This window comes from Harpegnathos saltator, unplaced genomic scaffold (assembly GCF_003227715.2).
Source record: "Harpegnathos saltator strain DR-91 unplaced genomic scaffold, Hsal_v8.6 scaffold654, whole genome shotgun sequence".
NCBI lineage: Eukaryota > Metazoa > Arthropoda > Insecta > Hymenoptera > Formicidae > Harpegnathos > Harpegnathos saltator.
This window is the reverse complement of record NW_020230487.1, coordinates 1-20680: the sequence shown is the minus strand read 5'-3', so window position 1 is coordinate 20680 and position 20680 is coordinate 1. Positions and strand designations below refer to the sequence as shown.

General features: G+C 34.9%; 2 protein-coding genes and 1 long non-coding RNA gene across 3 annotated transcripts; 2 read left to right on the top strand and 1 right to left on the bottom strand.

Moving 5' to 3' along the window:
- The first annotated feature begins 9906 nt into the window (after positions 1-9906).
- LOC112589904 (uncharacterized) lies at positions 9907-12481 on the top strand. The gene is made up of 3 exons (XR_003113844.1): positions 9907-10089; positions 11363-11454; positions 11652-12481. It is a non-coding gene; the product is annotated as an uncharacterized LOC112589904 (long non-coding RNA).
- Positions 12482-14180: 1699 nt separating this feature from the next.
- Positions 14181-14809, bottom strand: LOC112589903 (uncharacterized). Its single transcript, XM_025304866.1, has 2 exons — positions 14329-14809; positions 14181-14230 (listed from the first exon to the last, which is right to left on the bottom strand). The coding sequence occupies exons 1-2, from the start codon at positions 14747-14749 to the stop codon at positions 14181-14183; spliced, it is 471 nt and encodes a 156-aa protein (XP_025160651.1). The 5' UTR covers positions 14750-14809.
- A 3001-nt stretch (positions 14810-17810) lies between these two features.
- Positions 17811-18475, top strand: LOC112589905 (bromodomain and WD repeat-containing protein 3-like). The gene is made up of 3 exons (XM_025304867.1): positions 17811-17878; positions 17964-18110; positions 18239-18475. The coding sequence occupies exons 1-3, from the start codon at positions 17861-17863 to the stop codon at positions 18473-18475; spliced, it is 402 nt and encodes a 133-aa protein (XP_025160652.1). The 5' UTR covers positions 17811-17860.
- Positions 18476-20680: the final 2205 nt, after the last annotated feature.

Genomic DNA, 20680 nt, shown 5'->3' with positions numbered 1-20680 from the left:
AAATGAAACCTTTTTGCTTTTATTTACAATACCCTGTTAAGTTAAATAAATATTTTTCATACAGTATTAAATAATCTTTCCAAAAACATTACATCCGTGAAATTTTCTATCTGCGCGAAAAAAAAATTCATAAAATATATTCATAAATATATTTTTTCGGTCGCTCTAAATGAGAACTCTCAGAACAATGTCATAGTTGTTCAGTGGCACTACTCAATAAAAATATTAATAATACTATGTTTGTATGTGTGAAGATATTTGTTAACTTACAGGATATTGTAAATAAAAGCAAGGAGTTTTATTTCGTACTTCTAAGACCAAGACTTATTAACGGCTAAAGACATATTCGAATCGATCTTGCCTTAATTGGTCGGATCAGTGATCGGTCTGCCTTAACTTCCAAGCCTCATAACTCGGAAAGTACTCAATGAAATGTAAACTTTTGTTAGAGTGTTTTGGGAAAGCTCTCGAGATAAGCTACAAGAATATTAATAAAATTGTAGTTTCTATTTAATATAAAAAAAACATTAATGACCTTGGCCTGATTTTGACAAGGTCACTCAAGGTCATATCCATATTTCCGTCATGTGTCGTCATTCAAGCCAATGCAACTTTCGTTCGAAAAATTTTGCGTTAAAGGAGCACACTGTCAACGCTAACACGTTATATTCTATCTTTATCGCTCATTACATGTACAAGGATTGAATGACGCGTTAGCGCCTGATGCGACGCGCTCTCCGACGCATCTTTTAGTAGGCACACAGTAGATGCGCCTTTGATCTCAACGGTCCTGAGATCGCAAGCCGCGATCGTCAGTTGCTGGATCCGCCGCGCGGTAAGGGGAGATAGGAGGCGTAGTTCCGAGAATCGGCCCGAAAGTTGAAACAGAGAGAAGAATGAGAGCGGCCACCGGCCGTATTTCGGGGGTACGGCTAGGCGCATTTTAGATACGCCATCTGACCAAAATGCGCCTAAACTACGTCCCTAGGCGCACTTTCGCGGTGATAAAAGTAAAATGCGCCTAGGTTCATGTCCGTACTACTTCCATGCAATGGATAGTAGGTTAGAAAAAGACAGACGACAGACAATCGTTCCGTCTTTGTCTCACTACTGAGCGGCGCGCGGCAGTAAACACGAGGCGAGGTAGCGGCGATCTTATCGCTAAGGAATATCTCTCCGCTTTTCTTTCATCTTTCACGCTCCAGAGACATTCAAAAGACGCGGTAGCGTCTCGTGTCAAGGAACGTGCGAAGCGAGGAATTATTTTTCACGCACGCGAGGTAGCACATGGGAGACTAGACGAGCGTCGACATATTATCTGTTTCTTTCCCGCTCGTCTAGCTTATTGACTGCGTGAGCCGCGAGATTTTTCTCGCTACTCCTATACCTCGCTCTTTCTCTCTCTCGCTCGTTCTTTCTCTCTCTCGCGCACTTGCTCGCTCTTCCTCTCTTCTCGTGTTCTTACGGCTTGATTAAATATATTAATTACATGACAATATATATATAAATAAATGACACATATATAGTGTATATGTATATAAAGAATATTTAGTATTAATGCCAAATAAAGAAGAGAGAATTATAATGAGAGACGAAAAGTTAATAGAAATCCACTCTTAGCCAATATATACATCTTTTAAAAATGATTTGTTATTAAAGTATATGACAGAATAATTTATTTATGCTAATAAATTTAAATTAAAAATTAAATGAAATGTTATTTGTTTTGTAAAAGATATTCCATTGTTACATTTTTCTTTTCGTAGCAAAAATAAATTTAGTCTAGTAAAAAAAGAAATTAGTTTATTATCATATTTCAATTACGACTTTATTATTTAATTTTACGAATAGATAACGTGCATATTGTTGCTCAACGGAAACCGCGAGAAAATGGTGATCTCCGTCAAAAAATAAATGCAAACTTTTTAATAATATAATAATTTTCTTACATAAGTGTTTGTTTTTATAGTATAACCTGTTGAATTTTATTAATTATTAATTCAGCATGTTATAGTATAAAAATATATTTTAATATAAAAATTAATGTAATATTAATTGTTTGCATTTGCAAGAAATATGGATAGAAACAGGATAGGTTGCAATGATACATAGGAAGAAAAAAGATAGATGGATAAATTAGATAGATAGATAGATAGATAGATATGGATAGATAGATATAGAGAAATAGATAGATAGATAGTTAGATAGTATAGAAAAAAAGATAAATAGAAATATAATTATCATTATTATTATTATTAATGTTTTCAGTTTCAAGAGAACATTCGCTTAAACGTAAGTCTTACTTAGTCCAGTTTCACGACTTATATTATATTAACCGGAATATATTATACGACTTATATTTATTAACCGGAATATATTATACGATTTATATTATTTTAACCGGAATATAATTCGTTAATATTAGAAGTACCGAGGGTTATTTCTGATCGTTTCTATTTTTTAGATTAATATCCTGTTTCTTTAAGATTACAGGATTTTTGTTTTGAGGGTTTGTTTAATGTGATGTTTGTAAAGAATGTATATAAATTTCTACATATAAGATTAAAAATATGAAAAATATTGCAGTGAAAGCAAGGAGGTTCCACGGTGCGCACGATATCTCAATAACTATTTGACCAATCGACTTGCAACTTGGCAGCATTATAAAATAGACTTCTCTTTACCGTTTTAAACTACAATTAACCAAATTCATTAATAATTAATATTTTTTATTAAACTTTACCGAGAGGCCAGAAATAGACGATTTTTGTTCTAAATGCTACCATTTTATTATTTGTGTTCCGATTGTAGTTCAGACGATAGCTATACTTATAGAAAATAAAAAGCTACTTAAAATAATTGTGAAAAATTAAATCACACACATTTAGAAATTCCTTGGAATCGTCTATTTGCAACCTCTTTGCTTTTACTGCAATATTTTATATATTTTTAATCTTACATACTTGTAGAAAAATGTATATATATTCTTTAAACATCATTAAGCAAACTCTCAAAACCCGTAATCTTTTAATCATGTGATCTTTTTCGCTTCCGCAAAAAAATTAACGAAATATACGTATTTTTTGTCGGGTTGAATAAGACAACTCTTTAAAAGCCTATCTAAACAAAATTACATAATCGCATCATTGATATGCACAAGGAAATCAAACCAATCATAATCCGTACAAGCGTGCCTTTTATATTAGACATATTTTACATTTAATTAATCTGTTTCCTTCTCTAGAACAAATAATCATCAAAGGTCAAGATAACGTCAAAATTATTTTGACTTAATTTTGACATCATCTTCACTTTTATATAATTATTTGTTCTACTTCAGTTATGCATATGAACAATACGACTATGCAAGTTTGTCTCAATAAGTCTTAAACTCCGGTTAAAATTAATTATGAAACTAAATCTTAGCGTTTTTGAATCATCGGCATCTTTCACGATGTTACGATTATAAATATTATCTATATAACGAATTGTAACCTACACAATGGAACGCTCTTCGATTGAACCGATTGAAATTGCTCATATCAATTATCAATGATATATGGCCTTTCATTACATTCTCTAAGTTTCAATTGTTAATTGAACAATTCCTTTCACAAGTCAAAGATTAACATGCTGATTTGAAACATAATGCAAAAAGCTCGAAAATAAATACGAAGCAGAGAAGAGATTAACACTGAATGATTATTATTTAATATGCAACTTACATTAACATGGAATGTCTAATTGACTTAATGTCTCGAAGCTACTGAATATGAATTTCTGCTCAAATCTCTTCCTTTCTGTAGGAGGTTTTTGGCTGTTTCGGTTACTTTCCTCTACATTTATATTGATGAGTTGAAGCACTTGTTTCTACGAGATGGTTAAAATTCGGTTGACTTTACGAGTGTTCAATCGTGATTATCTGCTGGCTTTGAAACAACAGAAGCGCAACGCTCAACGTTCTCTCCCCTCGGAGAGGTATTCTGACACGAGCGGCGTGGCAATCTATCGGCGACAGTCATCAGTACTCGCGGCGAGCTTTACGACTGCACTTCGTAATCCGTATTCTAACGATTCTCGTTCTTGTGCGGATTTTCAGTGTTTCTTATCTTAGCGAGTCAACGAGATTTCACAACACTTATTTTTTTCATATTTCTTTTCCTTAACGCGATTATATATAAACATCGGTGTGCTTACGCGTGTGTTGAATCGCGTCTATTCTTCTTCTTTTTTTTCTTTTTCTTGTCACGTGTTGTGATTTCTTTTTTTTTCATATTTTTTTTCATACAGTGTATAACACTGTATATATTCTAAATTAATATACAATGTCAAATCAGTTCCGTGCAGTTCGCTATTCAAATACCTGTGTGTACAAAAATTGCAGTAATGGGAAATGTAATGGAAAGCGCCTATTCAGGTTTCCCATGCAAAACGACGCAAGATATCATCAATGGATATACAATACAGGTAGATCTTTATCTCAGCGAAGAATGACTTGTCGAATTGACGTCCATTTAACTGTAAGTTGCATATTAAATAATAATCATTCATTGTTAATCTCTTCTCTGTTTCGCATTTATTTTCGAGCTTTTCGCATTATGTTTCAAATCAGCATGTTAATATTTGACTTGTGAAAGGAATCGTTAAATTAACAATTGAAACTTAGAGAATGTAATGAAAGGCCATATATCATTGATAATTGATACGAGCAACCATCTAACTGACGTCGTTCCTAGACAGCACGCGATCACAAGAACGTCCGAAAGACGTCTAGAGGATGTTTTACGTCCTAAGAACGTCCGAAAGAAATCTGAAGACTTCCAAACGTCTTCCAAACTTCGTAAAGTCTCTAGCATATTCCTTGGAGATCTTGTGTTATGTGGCTTTCGATGTCGATCGACGAATCATTCCTCGCAGGGATCTTACTGTTTCATATATTAACGTCCTTTTTTTTAAAGAAAGGCAGATTCGTATATGTATTCTCTTAAAGTGAATCAGTAAAAATGTTTTTATTGTATCAGTAAAAGGAATATTTCACCGTTTTTTGCTATTTCAATTTTGAAATGGTAAAAAAGTTTGATACCTTGTAATTGCAACTGTTCGGCTTATTATCATTCTAATATTACATATTATTTTAACAACGTTGCATTCTAAATCTCAGTACCACAAAATTCTCACAATCCGCGCGATACTCTTTAAAATATAATCAGTGCATTCTTTATTGAAACATTATAGTTGTAATAGAAGCTTTTGCTCTAAATATAGCACTGCAAAAAATTTCGCTAAAAGAATCAGTGAATAACAACGATTGTTCATGTTATTGATGCAGTTTGCAAATACTGACTGTGTCACTGCACACAAATCTCTTTCTTTTGTTCCATTTATATTTTATTATTTCTCATCAGTGGAAGTAAGATTTCACTGAAATTTTATTTCAGATAAAACTTATTTTAGATTTTTTGACAATGGATTGAACGTTGAGGTTTTATATCTTGGCCATCACAATTACTCGATCTAACATCTATGGATTTCTTTGTGTGGGGGGCAAAGCTAAGAAATCGAATCGTGGCTGCTGTGCATCAAATATCATAAGATTAGTGTTTGGCTGCAATACAAGCTGTCAGTAATAGATGCAATGTTTGCATTGCTGCAAAAGGTCAACATTTTGAACAATCTATTTATTAAGTAAAGCAATAAATAAGTGTAAACAAATTAATAAAAAAATAAGTGTAAATATTAAATAAACACTTTTTTTGTTTTTTTGTGATTTTCTTCACAAGGAAGTTAAAACGAGCAAATCTGTAAAGGACTTTTTTCTTACTTTATCGATCCTCTACACGCTTTTGAAGTTTTGACATTTAATTTCGGGACACCCTGTACAGTGCTTATAATTTTTCAGTAAAAAATTAAGTTGGTTTTTAAAAATAATGTAATAAAACGTTAATAAATACAAAGATTATTGAAATATTTATATAACATTCACCTATAATTCTTTTTCTTATTTTATTAAAGTTATTTCATAATTTCCCAATTGCAATTTTTTTGTCTGAAAATGCTCTAAATATTGAAAAATGTGATTGTTGCTTTGTAGTATGAAAAACTGACAGTTATGATTTCATTATTAAATATTAAATGCTTTATTATTAATTATTAAATATAAAAATAATTGATATAATGATATCCAAAGAAAAACAAAAAATCCTAAATTGGAAATGTGTAATATGATATTTAGAACAAATATTATTTTCAAATTATATTCAGACGAAACCATGACTTGATGCCAAATATCTTAGTGCAACCATCATAAAATTCTTCATTTCATGATGCTTACTGTATAATACACAATTATTCTATTGGAATACATATACAAATCTCTTGCTACGGAAGTCAGAAATAAACGCGTAATCGCTTGTTTTTTTATTTTTTGTTACAGGAAATACTAAGTTGGAGACATGGTCTCCGAATACCCTTCGAGCTGCGGGATTGTGCGAAGATCATTTTGTTGTGACGTCCTTTAAAAACCCACAAAAAATAAAATTGCGTAGAGATGCCGTACCAATTCCGTACGACAAAGATGCCTCTTCTGCACATAAAGATAATATAGAAATAAGAGAGGTACAAAGGGACGTTGTAGAATTATCTTTACCCAATCACCAAAATATTATATTAGAAAAGAAGAACTTCAACAGTCTGCAGTACGAACATATGGATCTGGAACTGTACTTTTCGACATTACTGCAGAAGAGGAAGATGTCATGGAATGGATGCATTTGGAACCAGAACCACACACACGTGAGAATGTGAAACGTAAGGAAAAATGCATGCAAAGTAAAGAAAATCCAGATAACAATCCAGATTTAATTATCAAGGCTTTAAGAATAGAAAATCTTAATTTACGAAAAAAATTAAACGTTTAAATTATCAGTTGCGATATATGACACAAGCGCGTGAGAAATGTAAAAGTCAAAAGTCGGAAAAACAAATATTAAAGAATTTGATAAATAAACAAAAACTTAATCCTGTTGCAAAAAGTATGATACATTTGCAACTGCATATTCCGCGCACACAATATACAGAGTGTAACGAGGCGCAGATGCACCTCGTTACTACCGGCCCGACCGACCACCTGTCGGGCCGAAGAACGGCGCTTTGCGCCACCTTAAGCTATCGAAACGATCGCGCCGCGCTATCTCGCGCCGCCGCTATCGCGCGCCGCGGCGCCGCGCGGCCGATCACGCGCCGTCGCCGTGCCTCGCGCCGATAGGCGCGCCGCTCGATCGCCGCCGTATCAATTGTAGCGCGATCAACTATAAAACGGCGGCGATCGAGCTTCTAGACACCAGACCGATCCGTACCGCCGATTCGATCTAGACGCTTGTATGCCGAAAGAGAGAATATCCGGACCGTTTCGCTCTGCTTTCCGTATTCCGACTACCCGACCGGCGACTAAGCAAACGGGATTGTGCGTCCGCAGTCTCGATCGAGCGTACTCGATACTTGGCCGTCTCCCGTCTTCCTGGGCTCGTGCGTGCGCGTGCTCAGTCGAGCGTACTCGACAGTCTCTCGCCTTTACCCGCCGCCTTGAGTCAGGGGTTCGTCCGTCGGCGAACTCCGCTGAGCGTACTCAGCCTTTAGGCGATCCGTCTAGCGACCAAGAACCCGGGACGGTGTGTCCGCCGTCTCCACTGAGTGTCCGCAGCACTTGGTCGCTTTCCTCCGCGAACGTAGGGAAAAGGGAAGGTGCGTACGCCTTCTCTGTCGAGAGTCCTCGGCCCCGACGGACGAAATCACTTCGCGTATTCCGCGACTTGCGTGCGTGCGTTCGTCCGAGAGTCGAAATCTCCGGTCCGGTGACCATCTATACGCGAGCGATTGCGAGACGAGTATTGGGCGATAATTGTCCGAGACGCCCAGCGTCGCGAAGCGAGACCGATCACCGCGCCGTTACCGTCGTTACCGTCTACACGCGTCGCGTAATAGGCCCCGCCTTCCGCGCGGCCTATCCGTCCGTACGCGCGCTTGTACCGCTCACCGTACCGCACCGTACCGTACCGACGCGCCTAATAGACGCGGCCCGCGACAACGCCTTCGGGACCGAACTCTTGTATCTCAGTAAGCGTAGAATAAAGCTAAGTTATTTCTATTGCCATTTTCAAGTGTCTCGCTGCTTTACTCCTCCTCGAACCCGGACTCCGACGAGCATTATCCGCGCGAAACGCCGTAGCGACGACCGAACCGCGGAGTTCGGCCGTTACAAGAGGAAGAAAAAATGCTTTCTAAGCAATTATTTATTATTCAGCGTCAGCATTTTGTCGCTTAAAGAAAGCAGGTTGCAATTTTCCCGGACAGCGAACAGTTAGAAGATGGTTAGAAGATAGTTAGAAGATGGTTAGAAAGTATGATATAAAACCGGGATTTTGCGATTTTTTATTTAAAAAATTAAAAGAAAAAATATCGCAAATACCTCAGAAGGAACGAGTGTGTGCCTTAAAATGGGATGAAATGTATATAAAAAGTTATGAGGAATATTCTTTAAAATTAGATGAAATAGAAGGTCTTGTCGATCTAGGACCTCTAGGTAGAAGAAACGAAAGAGCTAAGTGCGTATTTGTGCTTTGCCTTGATAGTTTGAATGCACATCATCCGTGGCGACAACCTTTAGCGTATTTCCTTGTTGAAATGCTTTAAAATCAAAGGAAATAGTTGAATTAGTGAAGATATGTTTAGACAAATTAAATGAAACAGGTGCTGATGTGCAACTCGTGACATGTGATCAAGGTGTACACAATCAAGCTGCGTTTAGTCAACTCGGTGTTGAAGTACAAACACCATTTTTTATATATAAAAATAAAAACTATTATGCTTCCTTCGACTTCCCGCACTTAGTTAAAAGATTAGCTAGTTTCCTTAGAACACATGATAAGATATATTGCAACGGGGAAATAATTGCATCATATTCAGATTTTATTAAGACGTGGTGTATCGATAATGCTACAAAAGGAGGCTCAAATTTATTATCCCATATAACAGAGGCACACATTCGTCCAAATAGTTTTGAAGCAATGAACGTGAAAAGAGCGTTTCAATTATTTAGTAATAAATTCGCAGCTGCAATTAAAATAGCCGGTGACGAAAAAGAATTAGATTCTAATACATGGAAAGCTACGGCTGATTTTGCTGAATATATGAATAACGTAATAGATGCTTGCAATTCTTATATTAAAGTTAAATTTGGTGGAAAACGGCCATTATCCCAAAAAAATCCTGATATTGAAATACTTTTGACTAATTTTGTGCAGTGGTGTTCAGGATGGTCAAAATTTCCGAATAAAGTATTTCAAGTTCCATGCTTCAAAGGTTTCGTGATTACAACACAAGCTATTCTTACTTTGTATAAGATACTTTCACGTAAATATGATAAGTTTGAACTTGCAACAGGTTTATGTAATCAAGATTCAGTGAAACATTTGTTTTCAAAACTTCGACAATGCGGAAGATTTAATCCTAATCCAACCGCAAGAATGGTACGACTGTCTGTTATTCTTTCTATGGGTTACATTCTGGCAAGCGATAAGGGCAACGTTCAATGTTCTGAAAGTGAGGCTCTTATTAATCAGCCGAATCATCTCATGAAAACGATTGAATATTGCATAAGTGTTAATAATACTGACGCTGTTGTTGTTGATAATGATGTTGATTCAGAAACAGAATTGTTCGATAAACATGCAGAAATTGTAGAGAAATACGATGATGTAGACATTGAAAATATGAATATAATAAGTAATTATGATGAAAATGCTATTACATTCTTTGCAGGATATGTAGCACGACGATGTATTGAAAAAAATGATTGTAACTATTGTCGTCAAATAATGTTAAAAACACCAATAAAAGACGTAACAGCTAATGAAAAATATATCGAATATCGGGAATATCCTAATGCGGACGAAGATGCGCCGATGGTCACGAAATTAGTTCGACCAACAAATCTTTTTATAAATATCATTAAAACACAGTTAATGGCTTTTAATCGTTCGTGGCAACATCACTGGGCATCCACACAACTTCTTGAAAAGATGATAAATGAAGGTATACATGCCACTAATAAAATGCATGCTGAATGGTTTGACATTCATAAAAAGTGTTACAATCATCGTATGCAGGCATTAAAATTTTTAATGACTGTTAAGATATATTCCCGCACACGATATAATAACGGTAGTATAAAAGCAAATAATGTATTCAATAGAAAATTAAAAAATTTATCGAATAAATAAAAAGATTTATGAAGGAAAACTTATAAAGGACAAACATATCAAATAAAATAAAATACGTTTTAATAAAATAAAGAAAATAAGTAACATAGAACGTATAAAATTGTACAAAAGAAGCACAAATGTTCAAATTTCGCGAACGTATTCATAATTACGAAAACTAGGGAATGTACGATTTTCTTTCTTTATTTTGTTATTATTTGTGTCTTATATATCCGTCATTGTGCGAAGTAATATTACAACATGGTATCATGGTTGCATTTAAAATGTACCTCTATACATGTATAGAGTGTTACAAGTATGCAAATCATGTATCTACTATAAGTATTACTTTTTAGTAAAGAGAAAAAGAAATATGTTTTCTCAATGTAATACAAGATCGCACTCACAGTTGAAATAATTGCATGAATCACATAGACTAGCAAATGTATCACGGAAAAAAAAGGTTTTAATGCAATCATGCTATGCAATTGAGAAATCATATATAATTTCTTATTACCAATGACATCCTAAAAGATACTAATGATGATGAAAAATTATAAGGAAATGCATACAAGTGAATCGCATTAAACGTTGACACACGGTATTCAACATAATTATAAAACAGGATACAAACGAATGCCGTTACACATAAGACACATAACACTAAAATATAACAATGATTTTCGTTAATTAGTACGTAGTACAATAGTACAAACAATAAGACGTCTCGATATTAAAAAGGTGAAGAAAAGGAACGTCAATATATACTTACAATTTTTTAAGGAGGTCTACCTGTAGATTTCTCCGTGATAACATTTGCTAGTCTTAGATTTATGCAATTGTTTCAACTGTGATTGCGATCTTTGCGTTATATTTATGAATGTGTCAACGAGAATAAAATTTCATTTATTAAACATTTTTCTTTGAATACTGAACATTTTCTTTGAATATTGATTTTATAAATACAGTAACAAATATAATATAAAATATATTATAATATTATATATTTTAATATTAAAAATATCTTATAATATTATATATTTTAATATTAAAAATATCTTATAATATAATATATTTTAAAAAATTTAATATAAATTTAATTGTAGGATGAAGTTTAAAAGTTAATTGCTTCTTTAGTGGAATAGGCCTATTGGGGATACCACTTAAAAAAAAACGTATCGGCAATAGTACCTCTTAGGTGATGTGGAAATCTATTGATACATTATAATTTTAATAATATACATTATAATTTTACATAATAATTACATTATAATTACATTATAATTTTACATATACATTATAATTTTAATAATATAAATATATTGTTAGCATATAAAAATATTATATATAGAAAAGTTTTTTTGATAAAAACTTTTTATTAATTAAATCTCACAGTTATTATGATGTCAAGATCTCTCAAGGTGAGCATCGCTGTGTCAGTCGGTAGTCCCGCCGGACGAATTGAAGCGGCAATAGGAAGTAAATAAATATAGCCCTTGAAAATCGTCTCCATTTAGCAAATAATTTCGAATATTACATTAGAGGAATATAACGAGACCAAAGAGATTGTTCGTATTACGGTTTCTCCTGTACTCTTGTATTACTACCGCCAGCGCAAAATAAAACTTGTTAGCTCTCTCAAAATTGGCGTGCAGATCTTTTGCCCAAAATCCTTCGACTCCCTTCGGATAATTCCTTCTCCGATTCAAAATATGTAAGAGCAACCGATCCCGTGTGGACAATCGATCACGGGAAGGTTTCTTTTTTTTCGGAAATTAGCGGAAAATTTTAGCGTTGGCGACCCATTTCGCGAATTATACAGGATTGCCGTACCTGGCGCCCAACGTTCAAACATTAGCTTTCGAGCTGGGTCAGAAAGCCGACGGTAATTGACGCGAGAAATCGTCGCAAAACATAGAGAATACGTAATGCATTTAATCTCAGCGAGAAATAAGTCATCGATCGACATCGAAACAATATCGAATGGACGTCGACTTGACGGTTTCGATGGCGATTCGACATTGTTTCGACGTCGATGAACGAGTTATTTTTCGAGTTATTATATGCTGCAACTTTTATCCTTTCGATACGCCGTTCACAAAATTTCTTTGAGTGAAATATAATAAAAAAATAAAAAAAATAAAATAAGTCATCACCGAGTCACTCAAACTTTTTTCAGTTATGTGCAATAATTTTTAATAACTTTCCACTCATATAGAATGATTTTTCTGAATCATTCTGAATCATTCTGAATTATTGAGATTCTGAATCATCAAATGAGAATTTTCACTAAATATTGAAAAGTGAATCTGATATACATACAGTGAATTGCAAAACGATTTAGATACAATGAAGTTGAGTTAACTACATTGTCAAAATTATAAGTCATTACTACTGACAGACTTATTCAGTAATTTTATTATATATTGTAGTGGAATATCGGAAAGAGCGAAGAGGTATATCGACGCGTACTCAGAGTGAGAAGTTGAAAATTTGTATTTAATCGTTCTTTTACAAAGCCGTACACTGACGTTATTCGCGAGCTCCAGTTCTACGCGGAAATTGTAAGCGACCCGCAAGAAGTCGCAAGAAGTCTCATAAGAAGAGCAGTAAGAAGAGCGCACACTTTCTTTCGCAAGGTGACTTATATAACCGTCAAGACAATTCTCGATCAGTCCTTCAGATTCCTCATCGACGATTTCAGAAGGAATCCAGAAGGAATCGTCGATACCGCCTATTATTGAGTCGAGCAACAAAAACTGTTTACATTGACTTTCGTTTTCAGGCTACTCGATAATGTCGAGATGATCGCTCGCGATGTGAATCTGTAGATCGAGATTCTGCTTTCAATACTATTATTATTATTATTATTATTAAGTGTTCTTTATTATATTTTTAATAATATTATTATTGCAAAAGTTGCTCGGTAATGACTTTCAATTTTGCCAATTTCGTGAGCTTCCAACTTCATTATGTCTAAACCGATTAGCAATGTATTGTAAACTCAAGATTTTTCAAAGTCATAAGTTGCATTTATTTATCGCATCTTTGGTAATTCAAGTTTGAATTATTTATTAAAATAATAAATAAAAAAATAATAATATAACAAATAACGTGTGTTAACCTTAAACTTATCTTTTTTAATATTCTTTTTAACTATCCTAACATTCTTTTATTAATTGCGTAAAAAAATATATTAAAGGAAAAATCCTCTTTATTGAACTATATGAAATGTAAAGCTCTGAAAATGCCACTTCTGCTTTTCTGCGTTCCCGCTTTTTCGATGAATGAACAATCATAAGAAAGATACAGCTAGAAACGCTTCCGGCAAGAAAATATTAAAAATATATAATGACTATCGATTTCTATTGATGTTGGGAATAATAAAGTATCAACGGCGTCGAGTATATATCATCGTCACAGCACATATCACTAAATTAAATTAAACATTCGTTTGATTATTATGTTTTCTTATTATGTAAATTTGTTAGCGCTTCTCGTTGTTAGCGTTTCTCGTTGCTGTACAAAGTTCAGTACATGCTTTTCCGAATAAAATATATATTAATTTCCTTGTAATTTATTAGACATCGTTTTAAACTGTAAAGTTAGTGCATAACATGCTATATACGAGGGTAGTTTGATAAGTCAGACTTTTTTAATAAAAGATATTTTTTTCGGCAAATAAGCGTTTTATTTCTCAACGTAGTCTCCTTTTAGCTCGATACATTTAGTCCACCGTTTTTCCAATTTTTTTATTCCTTCCAAATAATAGGTTTTCTCAAGGCTCTCAAAATAGGCGTTTGTTTCAGTGATGACCCAAATCTCTTACCGCCCAGCCATTTCTTCAGGTTTGGAAACAGGAAATAGTCGCAGGGGGCTAAATCTGGTGAATATGCTGCATGGGGTAGCAGTTTGTAGCCCAATTTATGGATTTTTGCCATGGTGACTACACACGTGTGCACCCGTGCATTGTCCTGATGGAACAGCACTTTTTTCTTCGCCAAATGCGGTCGTTTTTGCTTTAAATCAATATCGAATCTGTCCAAAAGCTCTGAATAATATTCGCCGGTGATCGTTTTACCCTTTTCAAGGTAATCGATGTGAATGATATCGCGTGCATCCCAAAAAACTGTGGCCATGACCTTGTTGGCCGACAGACCCACCTTGGCCTTCTTTGGTGCACGTTCACCCGAAGAAACCCACTGTCTTGATTGTTCCTTGGTCTCTGGTGTGGTGTGATGGATCCATGTTTCGTCTACGGTAACGAAACGGCGCAAAAACTCGTTCGGATTACGGCTGAACATCGCCAAACACTCCTTTGAAATGGTCACACGGTTGCGCTTATGGTCGAGTGTGAGCAATCGCGGCACCCATCGCGCGGATAGCTTTTTCATGTCCAAATATTCATGTAAAATGTGATGTACCCGCTCATTTGAGATGCCTACAGCCTCAGCCACTTCACGCACTTTCATTCTCCGATCATCCAATATCATTCCATGGATTTTATCGACGATTTCTGGCGTGACGACCTCTTTTGGGCGACCTGAACGTTCGGCGTCACTTGTGCTGGTACGACCACAACGGAACTCAGTAAACCACTTCTTAACCATTGAAATTGATGGTGCAGAGTCCCCATAGTATTTATCAAGCTTTGCCTTGGTTTCGGTGATGGTTTTTTTACGCAAAAAATAATGCTTAATCAGCACACGAAATTCACTTTTTTCCATTTTCGTTAAAATTCACGAGGTTGTCTGCTTTCAATGGCTGTCAAACACTAACTAAATGGCGCAGCTTGCCCAAACTTGTACAGTAGTCTATTAATAGATGGCAGTTGACGGGAGCAGTGCTGCATTTAAAGTTACTGCGCGGAAAATTCAAAAAGTCACTGACTTATCAAACTGCCCTCGTAATAATAAGCAGATAATAGCATAATTTCGTTAATGTATGTGTCGTGTACGTAAATATCATTCTTTAACACTATAAGTACAAATAGAGTAAAAATGACTTGTTAACTTTGTATAAACATAACTGAAATATTTATAACAATGCACTTTATGTTTTTTACTTATTCTTTTTGAATAAAATTGCAAAGAATAAATAAATAAATAAATATTTGCTCTCTCTCTCTCTCTCTTTTTCTCTCCCCTTTCTATAAACGTATCTTTCTAAAAATGTCTTTTTAATCATTCAGAAGAAAACAGATCGTTAATCATCAGTAGTTTAGACCTTTCATTCTTTACGCACAGATAATTTAACATCACCTCGGTATCGAGCATGAAGCGATCAGTCGAATATTGACGGGCTTTAAAAAAGGCTCCGCCTACTCGAGCGGGGAACGTTTCGTATCATACGTACAGATACAAGTGCGTAAAAGCCATTGGTTATGTTAAGAGAAAACTGCTTTGCAACTGTAGTAAAATTCGTGAATCCGATTGAAGTTCTCAGGCTATGTTTACAATAGAAGTCGTAAAGTCGTAAAGTCGTAGATCCTAAGAAATTGACAAATTGAGAATTGATTGTGATTTGAAAAATTACAATCGTTTTTTTCTGAACCGCATGGAAAATAATGAACTGTGTATAGGCCAATAGTCTTTTGAATTACAGCTTAATGATTTTACGACCTCTATTGTAGACGATCCCTTAATCTTGGCTGAATCAGAGAGCATCTACTAATTATAATAGATTCACGAATTTTACAATAGTTGTAAAACAACTTCTTCTATTGAACGCATCTATTGACGCAACTGTCTTGAAAAATATTTGCAAACAGCACTCGGTTTATTAACGCTGATGTGCTTCGGAAATCATTATAGCTTGTATCGAATAATAATTCATAATGAACGTGCTATAATATTTTAACCTTTTCGATACGGCGGATACTCGTCGTGTAGCGTGACTCAATGGTCCAAAAAAAGGAATTATATCACTTTATTGATCAAGTCATAATATCCCACATTACTTCACTGCATAAAAAGTCTTATTTCAAAAGTATTGTTTCGTATTTACGAAATTTTGTCATGAATTCTGCTTTGTAATAATCTTGGATTGGATCGGGGGTCAATATTTTTCAGTGTGATACGGGGAATAGAACGTGAAAATCTTGTATGCCTCTGCATCCAAAAACAAGTAACAGAAGTAAATTTTTTTTTTAATGCATTTTTCGCATTTATTTGAATTCTATCTATTGCGATTGAATGCGAGGGACGTTTTGATTTAAGTGGATTCTTTTTAATGCGAAAGTTCGTATTCGTTAAAATTTTGCCACTTTGAAAAGAGATTCAGATATTTTTTAATGTAAAATTAAATATACTTCACTGTTTGACAACACAATTTTATAGACAAATATTTATTAGTTTAATTAATAATTAGAAACGATTCCTTATAATATAAGAAAATTAAAATTTGTCAACATTTTGAATGAAAACATTCACCACTATCGTCTCATATTCAGTGCAATGAAATTTAATATAAACCAAAAGTTTTTAATTCCTTCGCTGGGGCCAGAAAACAAAATTAAATATTGAAAAAATATAAATATTTTTTAATTCTTTTCGATCCGACATTTTATGCAGGATTGTTTTACTAAACAACCAGAATAAGGTGAGACATACTGTTATATATGTTTATGTAAGGTGTTTTCATATTTATAATGAGTTTTATTCGACTGTTTATTGAACGTTTATCCGATAAGAACAGGTATATTGTATCCACGTGGAATCTATATGGTTGACGTAAATGTATTGTCGTTTAATGCTCTGCAAAAAATGTTGGATTGAGAAGAATTAACAAGTATTGATATTTTTTAATACTTCTAATTTCTGCTTTCTGATCCGAACAGAAATATTGAAAAGTATTGATTCGCATTAAACTTCATCACGCTGAATGCGAGATAGTAGTGGTAAATGCTTTGGCATAAAATGTTTATGAATTTTTACTTTCTTATCATAAAGAATCATTTGTTCTTTGTAATTATTAATTAGACTAAAAACATTTGTCTACAAAATGGTATTGCCAAACAGTAAAGTATATTTTATTTCGCCCTTACGCATTGAAAAGTATTCGAATTTCCTTTCAGAGTGGTAAAATTAAAACAAATACGAACTTTCGTTTAAAAAAGAATTCACTTAGCTTAAGACATTCCTTGCATTCAATCGCAGTAGATAGAATTCAAGTTAATGCGAACTCTCGCATTGAAAAAGATTCACTTCTTCTGCTAATTGTTTTCGGATTCAAAGGCAAGATTTTCACGTTCTATTCCCTGTATTATAATGAATACATATACTGAAAAGTATTGGTCCGCGATTCAACCCGAGATTGTTGTAAAGCAGAATTCACAACAAAATCGTGTCTAAAAAGTTGCAAAATAATAGTTGTTAACATATATTTTACATATTATTATAATTATATATAAATTCAAACCTATATTTTATATATAATTACGAGTAAAGGCATTTTAAACGTCATTGTCGTTGTCTGTACCGTGCTGCAGTACAATCTGTTTTATAGAACGCGCGCTTGTACGCGCGATCGTAAAAAATCGGCACTATGCGCCTAGCGTACGCGCACGTTTTCTAATTAGTCGGTGTCTGGCACTGCAACGAGAGATGTCGGCGAATGATTCTGTGAGTATATATTTAATCGTTAAATATTAATTATATATATATATATATATTATATGCAACAAATATGTTTTATGAATTTTTCCAGAACGAGCTGAACGCGGTGATGACGACGTCCACGACGGCGGCGTCTGCGGGGGCTGCAATGGCCACGACGGCCACGACGGCCACGACGGCTACGTCGGCCACAACGGCTATGACGGCCACGACGGCGACCGAGCCAATTATATTAACTGTAAGTATGAAAATCTGTATATGTCTATGCTGATCTATATATTATATTAAATTATAATATATTATATTAAATTGTAAGTTGTTATTTAACGCTTTGTCTCATATTTTAAAATTAACTTATTGTTATAGCCTAAAACACTGCAAAATATTATTAAAGCAGCTGTCGTGGCTGCAGTAGGAAGAGGAAGAGGGAGAGGGAGAGGAAGAGGCAGAGGAAGAGGAAGAGGCAGAAGCAGCGGCGAAGACAGAGGAAGAGGTAGAGATGGTAGAAGGGGAAGAGGCAGAGGTGAATGGAGAGGAAGAGGCAGAGGTGAAAGAAGGGGAAGAGGCAGATATACATTTGGTATCAACATTTTTCTACACTAACACACACATATGTATAAATATTAAAAAATATATATATATTGTAAAAAAGAAAATTTCACAAATTTTATATTTATTCATTGTCAATTTCCGAAGTTTCCAAATCATTTCCTTTTTTAATTACGCGAAACGCAGTATGTGAAAGATGAAAGATAAGATCGCCGCTACCTCGCCTCGTGTTTACTGCCGCGCGCCGCTCAGTAGTGAGACAAAGACGGAACGATTGTCTGTCGTCTGTCTTTTTCTAACCTACTATCCATTGCATGGAAGTAGTACGGACACGAACCTAGGCGCATTTTACTTTTATCACCGCGAAAGTGCGCCTAGCGGACGTAGTTTAGGCGCATTTTGGTCAGATGGCGTATCTAAAATGCGCCTAGCCGTACCCCCGAAATACGGCCGGTGGCCGCTTTCATTCTTCTCTCTGGTTGAAAACTTTGCCGAGCTCTGTATTAGGTCAATCGGAAAGTTCCGTCCGTTTTCTTGCAAAATGTATGGCTTTATTTAAGAAACAAAATGAAAATGTACATCAATCAAAGTATTGTCCATCGTTAGCGATGACTTTTTCCCATTTTTCAGTTAGCAAGCGAATTCCGTGGCGAAAGAATGATTCATCTTTGGAGGCTATCCAGTCAGAGACCCATTTTTCGACATTTTCATAAGAATTGAAGCATTCTTCAGCGAGTGCGTGTGCCATCGACCGAAACAAGTGGTAGTCGGAAGGGGCACAGTCTGGTAAATAAGCCGCATGGGGTAACATTTCCCATCGAAGTGCTTCTAACGTTTTCTTGACAGATTTTGTGACGTGGGCCGAGCGTTGTCATGAAGTAAAGTCACTTTATGCTGTCTCGTTTTATATTTTCGTCGTTTTTCGTGCAATGCTCGGCTCAAACGATCATTTGTTCTCTGTAGAGATCCCCTGTGACTGTTTGACCACTTTTCAACAGCTTATAGTACAGCACACCCTTCTGATCCCACCAAATACAGAGCATTGCTTTCTTTTCGTGGATATTCCGTTTTGACGTCGATGTTGAGGGTTGGCCAAGATTGCAAATAATTTTTCGACGTTTGGGATTGTCAAAATAAATCCATTTTTCATCCCTAGTGATGATACGATGTAAAAACCTCTTTCTTTGTTGCCTAGAGCAGAATTTCGCAGATGGTTTTTCACCTTTCAATGTCTCTTGGCTTCAGTTCATATGGGACCCATTTTCCTTCCTTGTAAACCTTTCCTAAGGCTTTCAAACGATCGGAAATGACAGATTAAGAACAATTTAATGCTTCTGCAAGTTGCTTTTGCATTTGACATGGGTCTTCGTCTACCAATGCCTGCAATTCTTCGTCTTCGAATACTCTTGGCCGTTCAGAACGCTCTTTGTCCTCTACGTCAAAATCACCAATTTTAAAGCGTCGAAACCATTCTCTGCATGTTTTATCGGAAGGAGCATTATCACCATAAACTTCTACAAGCATTCGATGAGCTTCAGCTGCAGTTTTCTTCCAATTGAAGCAAAAGATTAACACTTCGCGCAAATGACGCTTATTTGGCTCAAATTTCGACATTTTCTATGCAGTGAAAAACAATGTTATTGTTGCAAACGTATACTTTTATGTACTGAATGTTATTGACAGATGTCAAAACAAACTATTAAGCTTCGTTTAGACATTAGAGATTAACGAATTCTAGCTATAGCTACTTGTCGCTAAACGGACGGAACTTTCCGATTTACCTAATACAATTTCAGGACATAAAAATAAAAGTGGAAAGTTTTATTGCATATATTGCAGGATTAAAACTGGATACAAACCTATAATTCAAACTAGAAATAAAACAGGTTTTCTAGGGATAATAATATGTTTAAAGAGCGTGATCTCTTGGCTGAAGTATTGTTTGCAAAACAGTATATGACATTTCTGCTAACATATAAACTGTCTCAAGACTACTTAGAGACATTTTTTTCTTATATAAGACGTTGTGGTGGATTCAAATAACAATCCTAACTGAGAACAGTTTATAGAGCTTTAAAGAAGCTTCATGCTCATGTTAATATTATATTCTCAACAGCAATTGTACACTGATGATACATTCTTCTTAAAGAAAATATATACTAACTATAGAGCTGATGAAATAATTTCATGGAAGAATTCATTTGAATAGAGCATGATATTGTGAATCATGACATTCAGCGATGACATTCAGGCTGATAT

What these genes read in the sequence shown, in the direction of transcription:
- LOC112589903 (XM_025304866.1), bottom strand. Translation starts at nt 14,749, where the DNA reads ATGATATTGGATGATCGGAGAATGAAAGTGCGTGAAGTGGCTGAGGCT. An exon ending in CCTTGAAAAGGGTAAAACGA is followed by an intron (nt 14,231 to 14,328) that starts TCACCGGCGAAT and finishes CTGTTCCATCAG; the next exon opens with GACAATGCACGGGTGCACAC.
- LOC112589905 (XM_025304867.1), top strand. An exon ending in CCGAGCCAATTATATTAACT is followed by an intron (nt 18,111 to 18,238) that starts GTAAGTATGAAA and finishes TTATTGTTATAG; the next exon opens with CCTAAAACACTGCAAAATAT.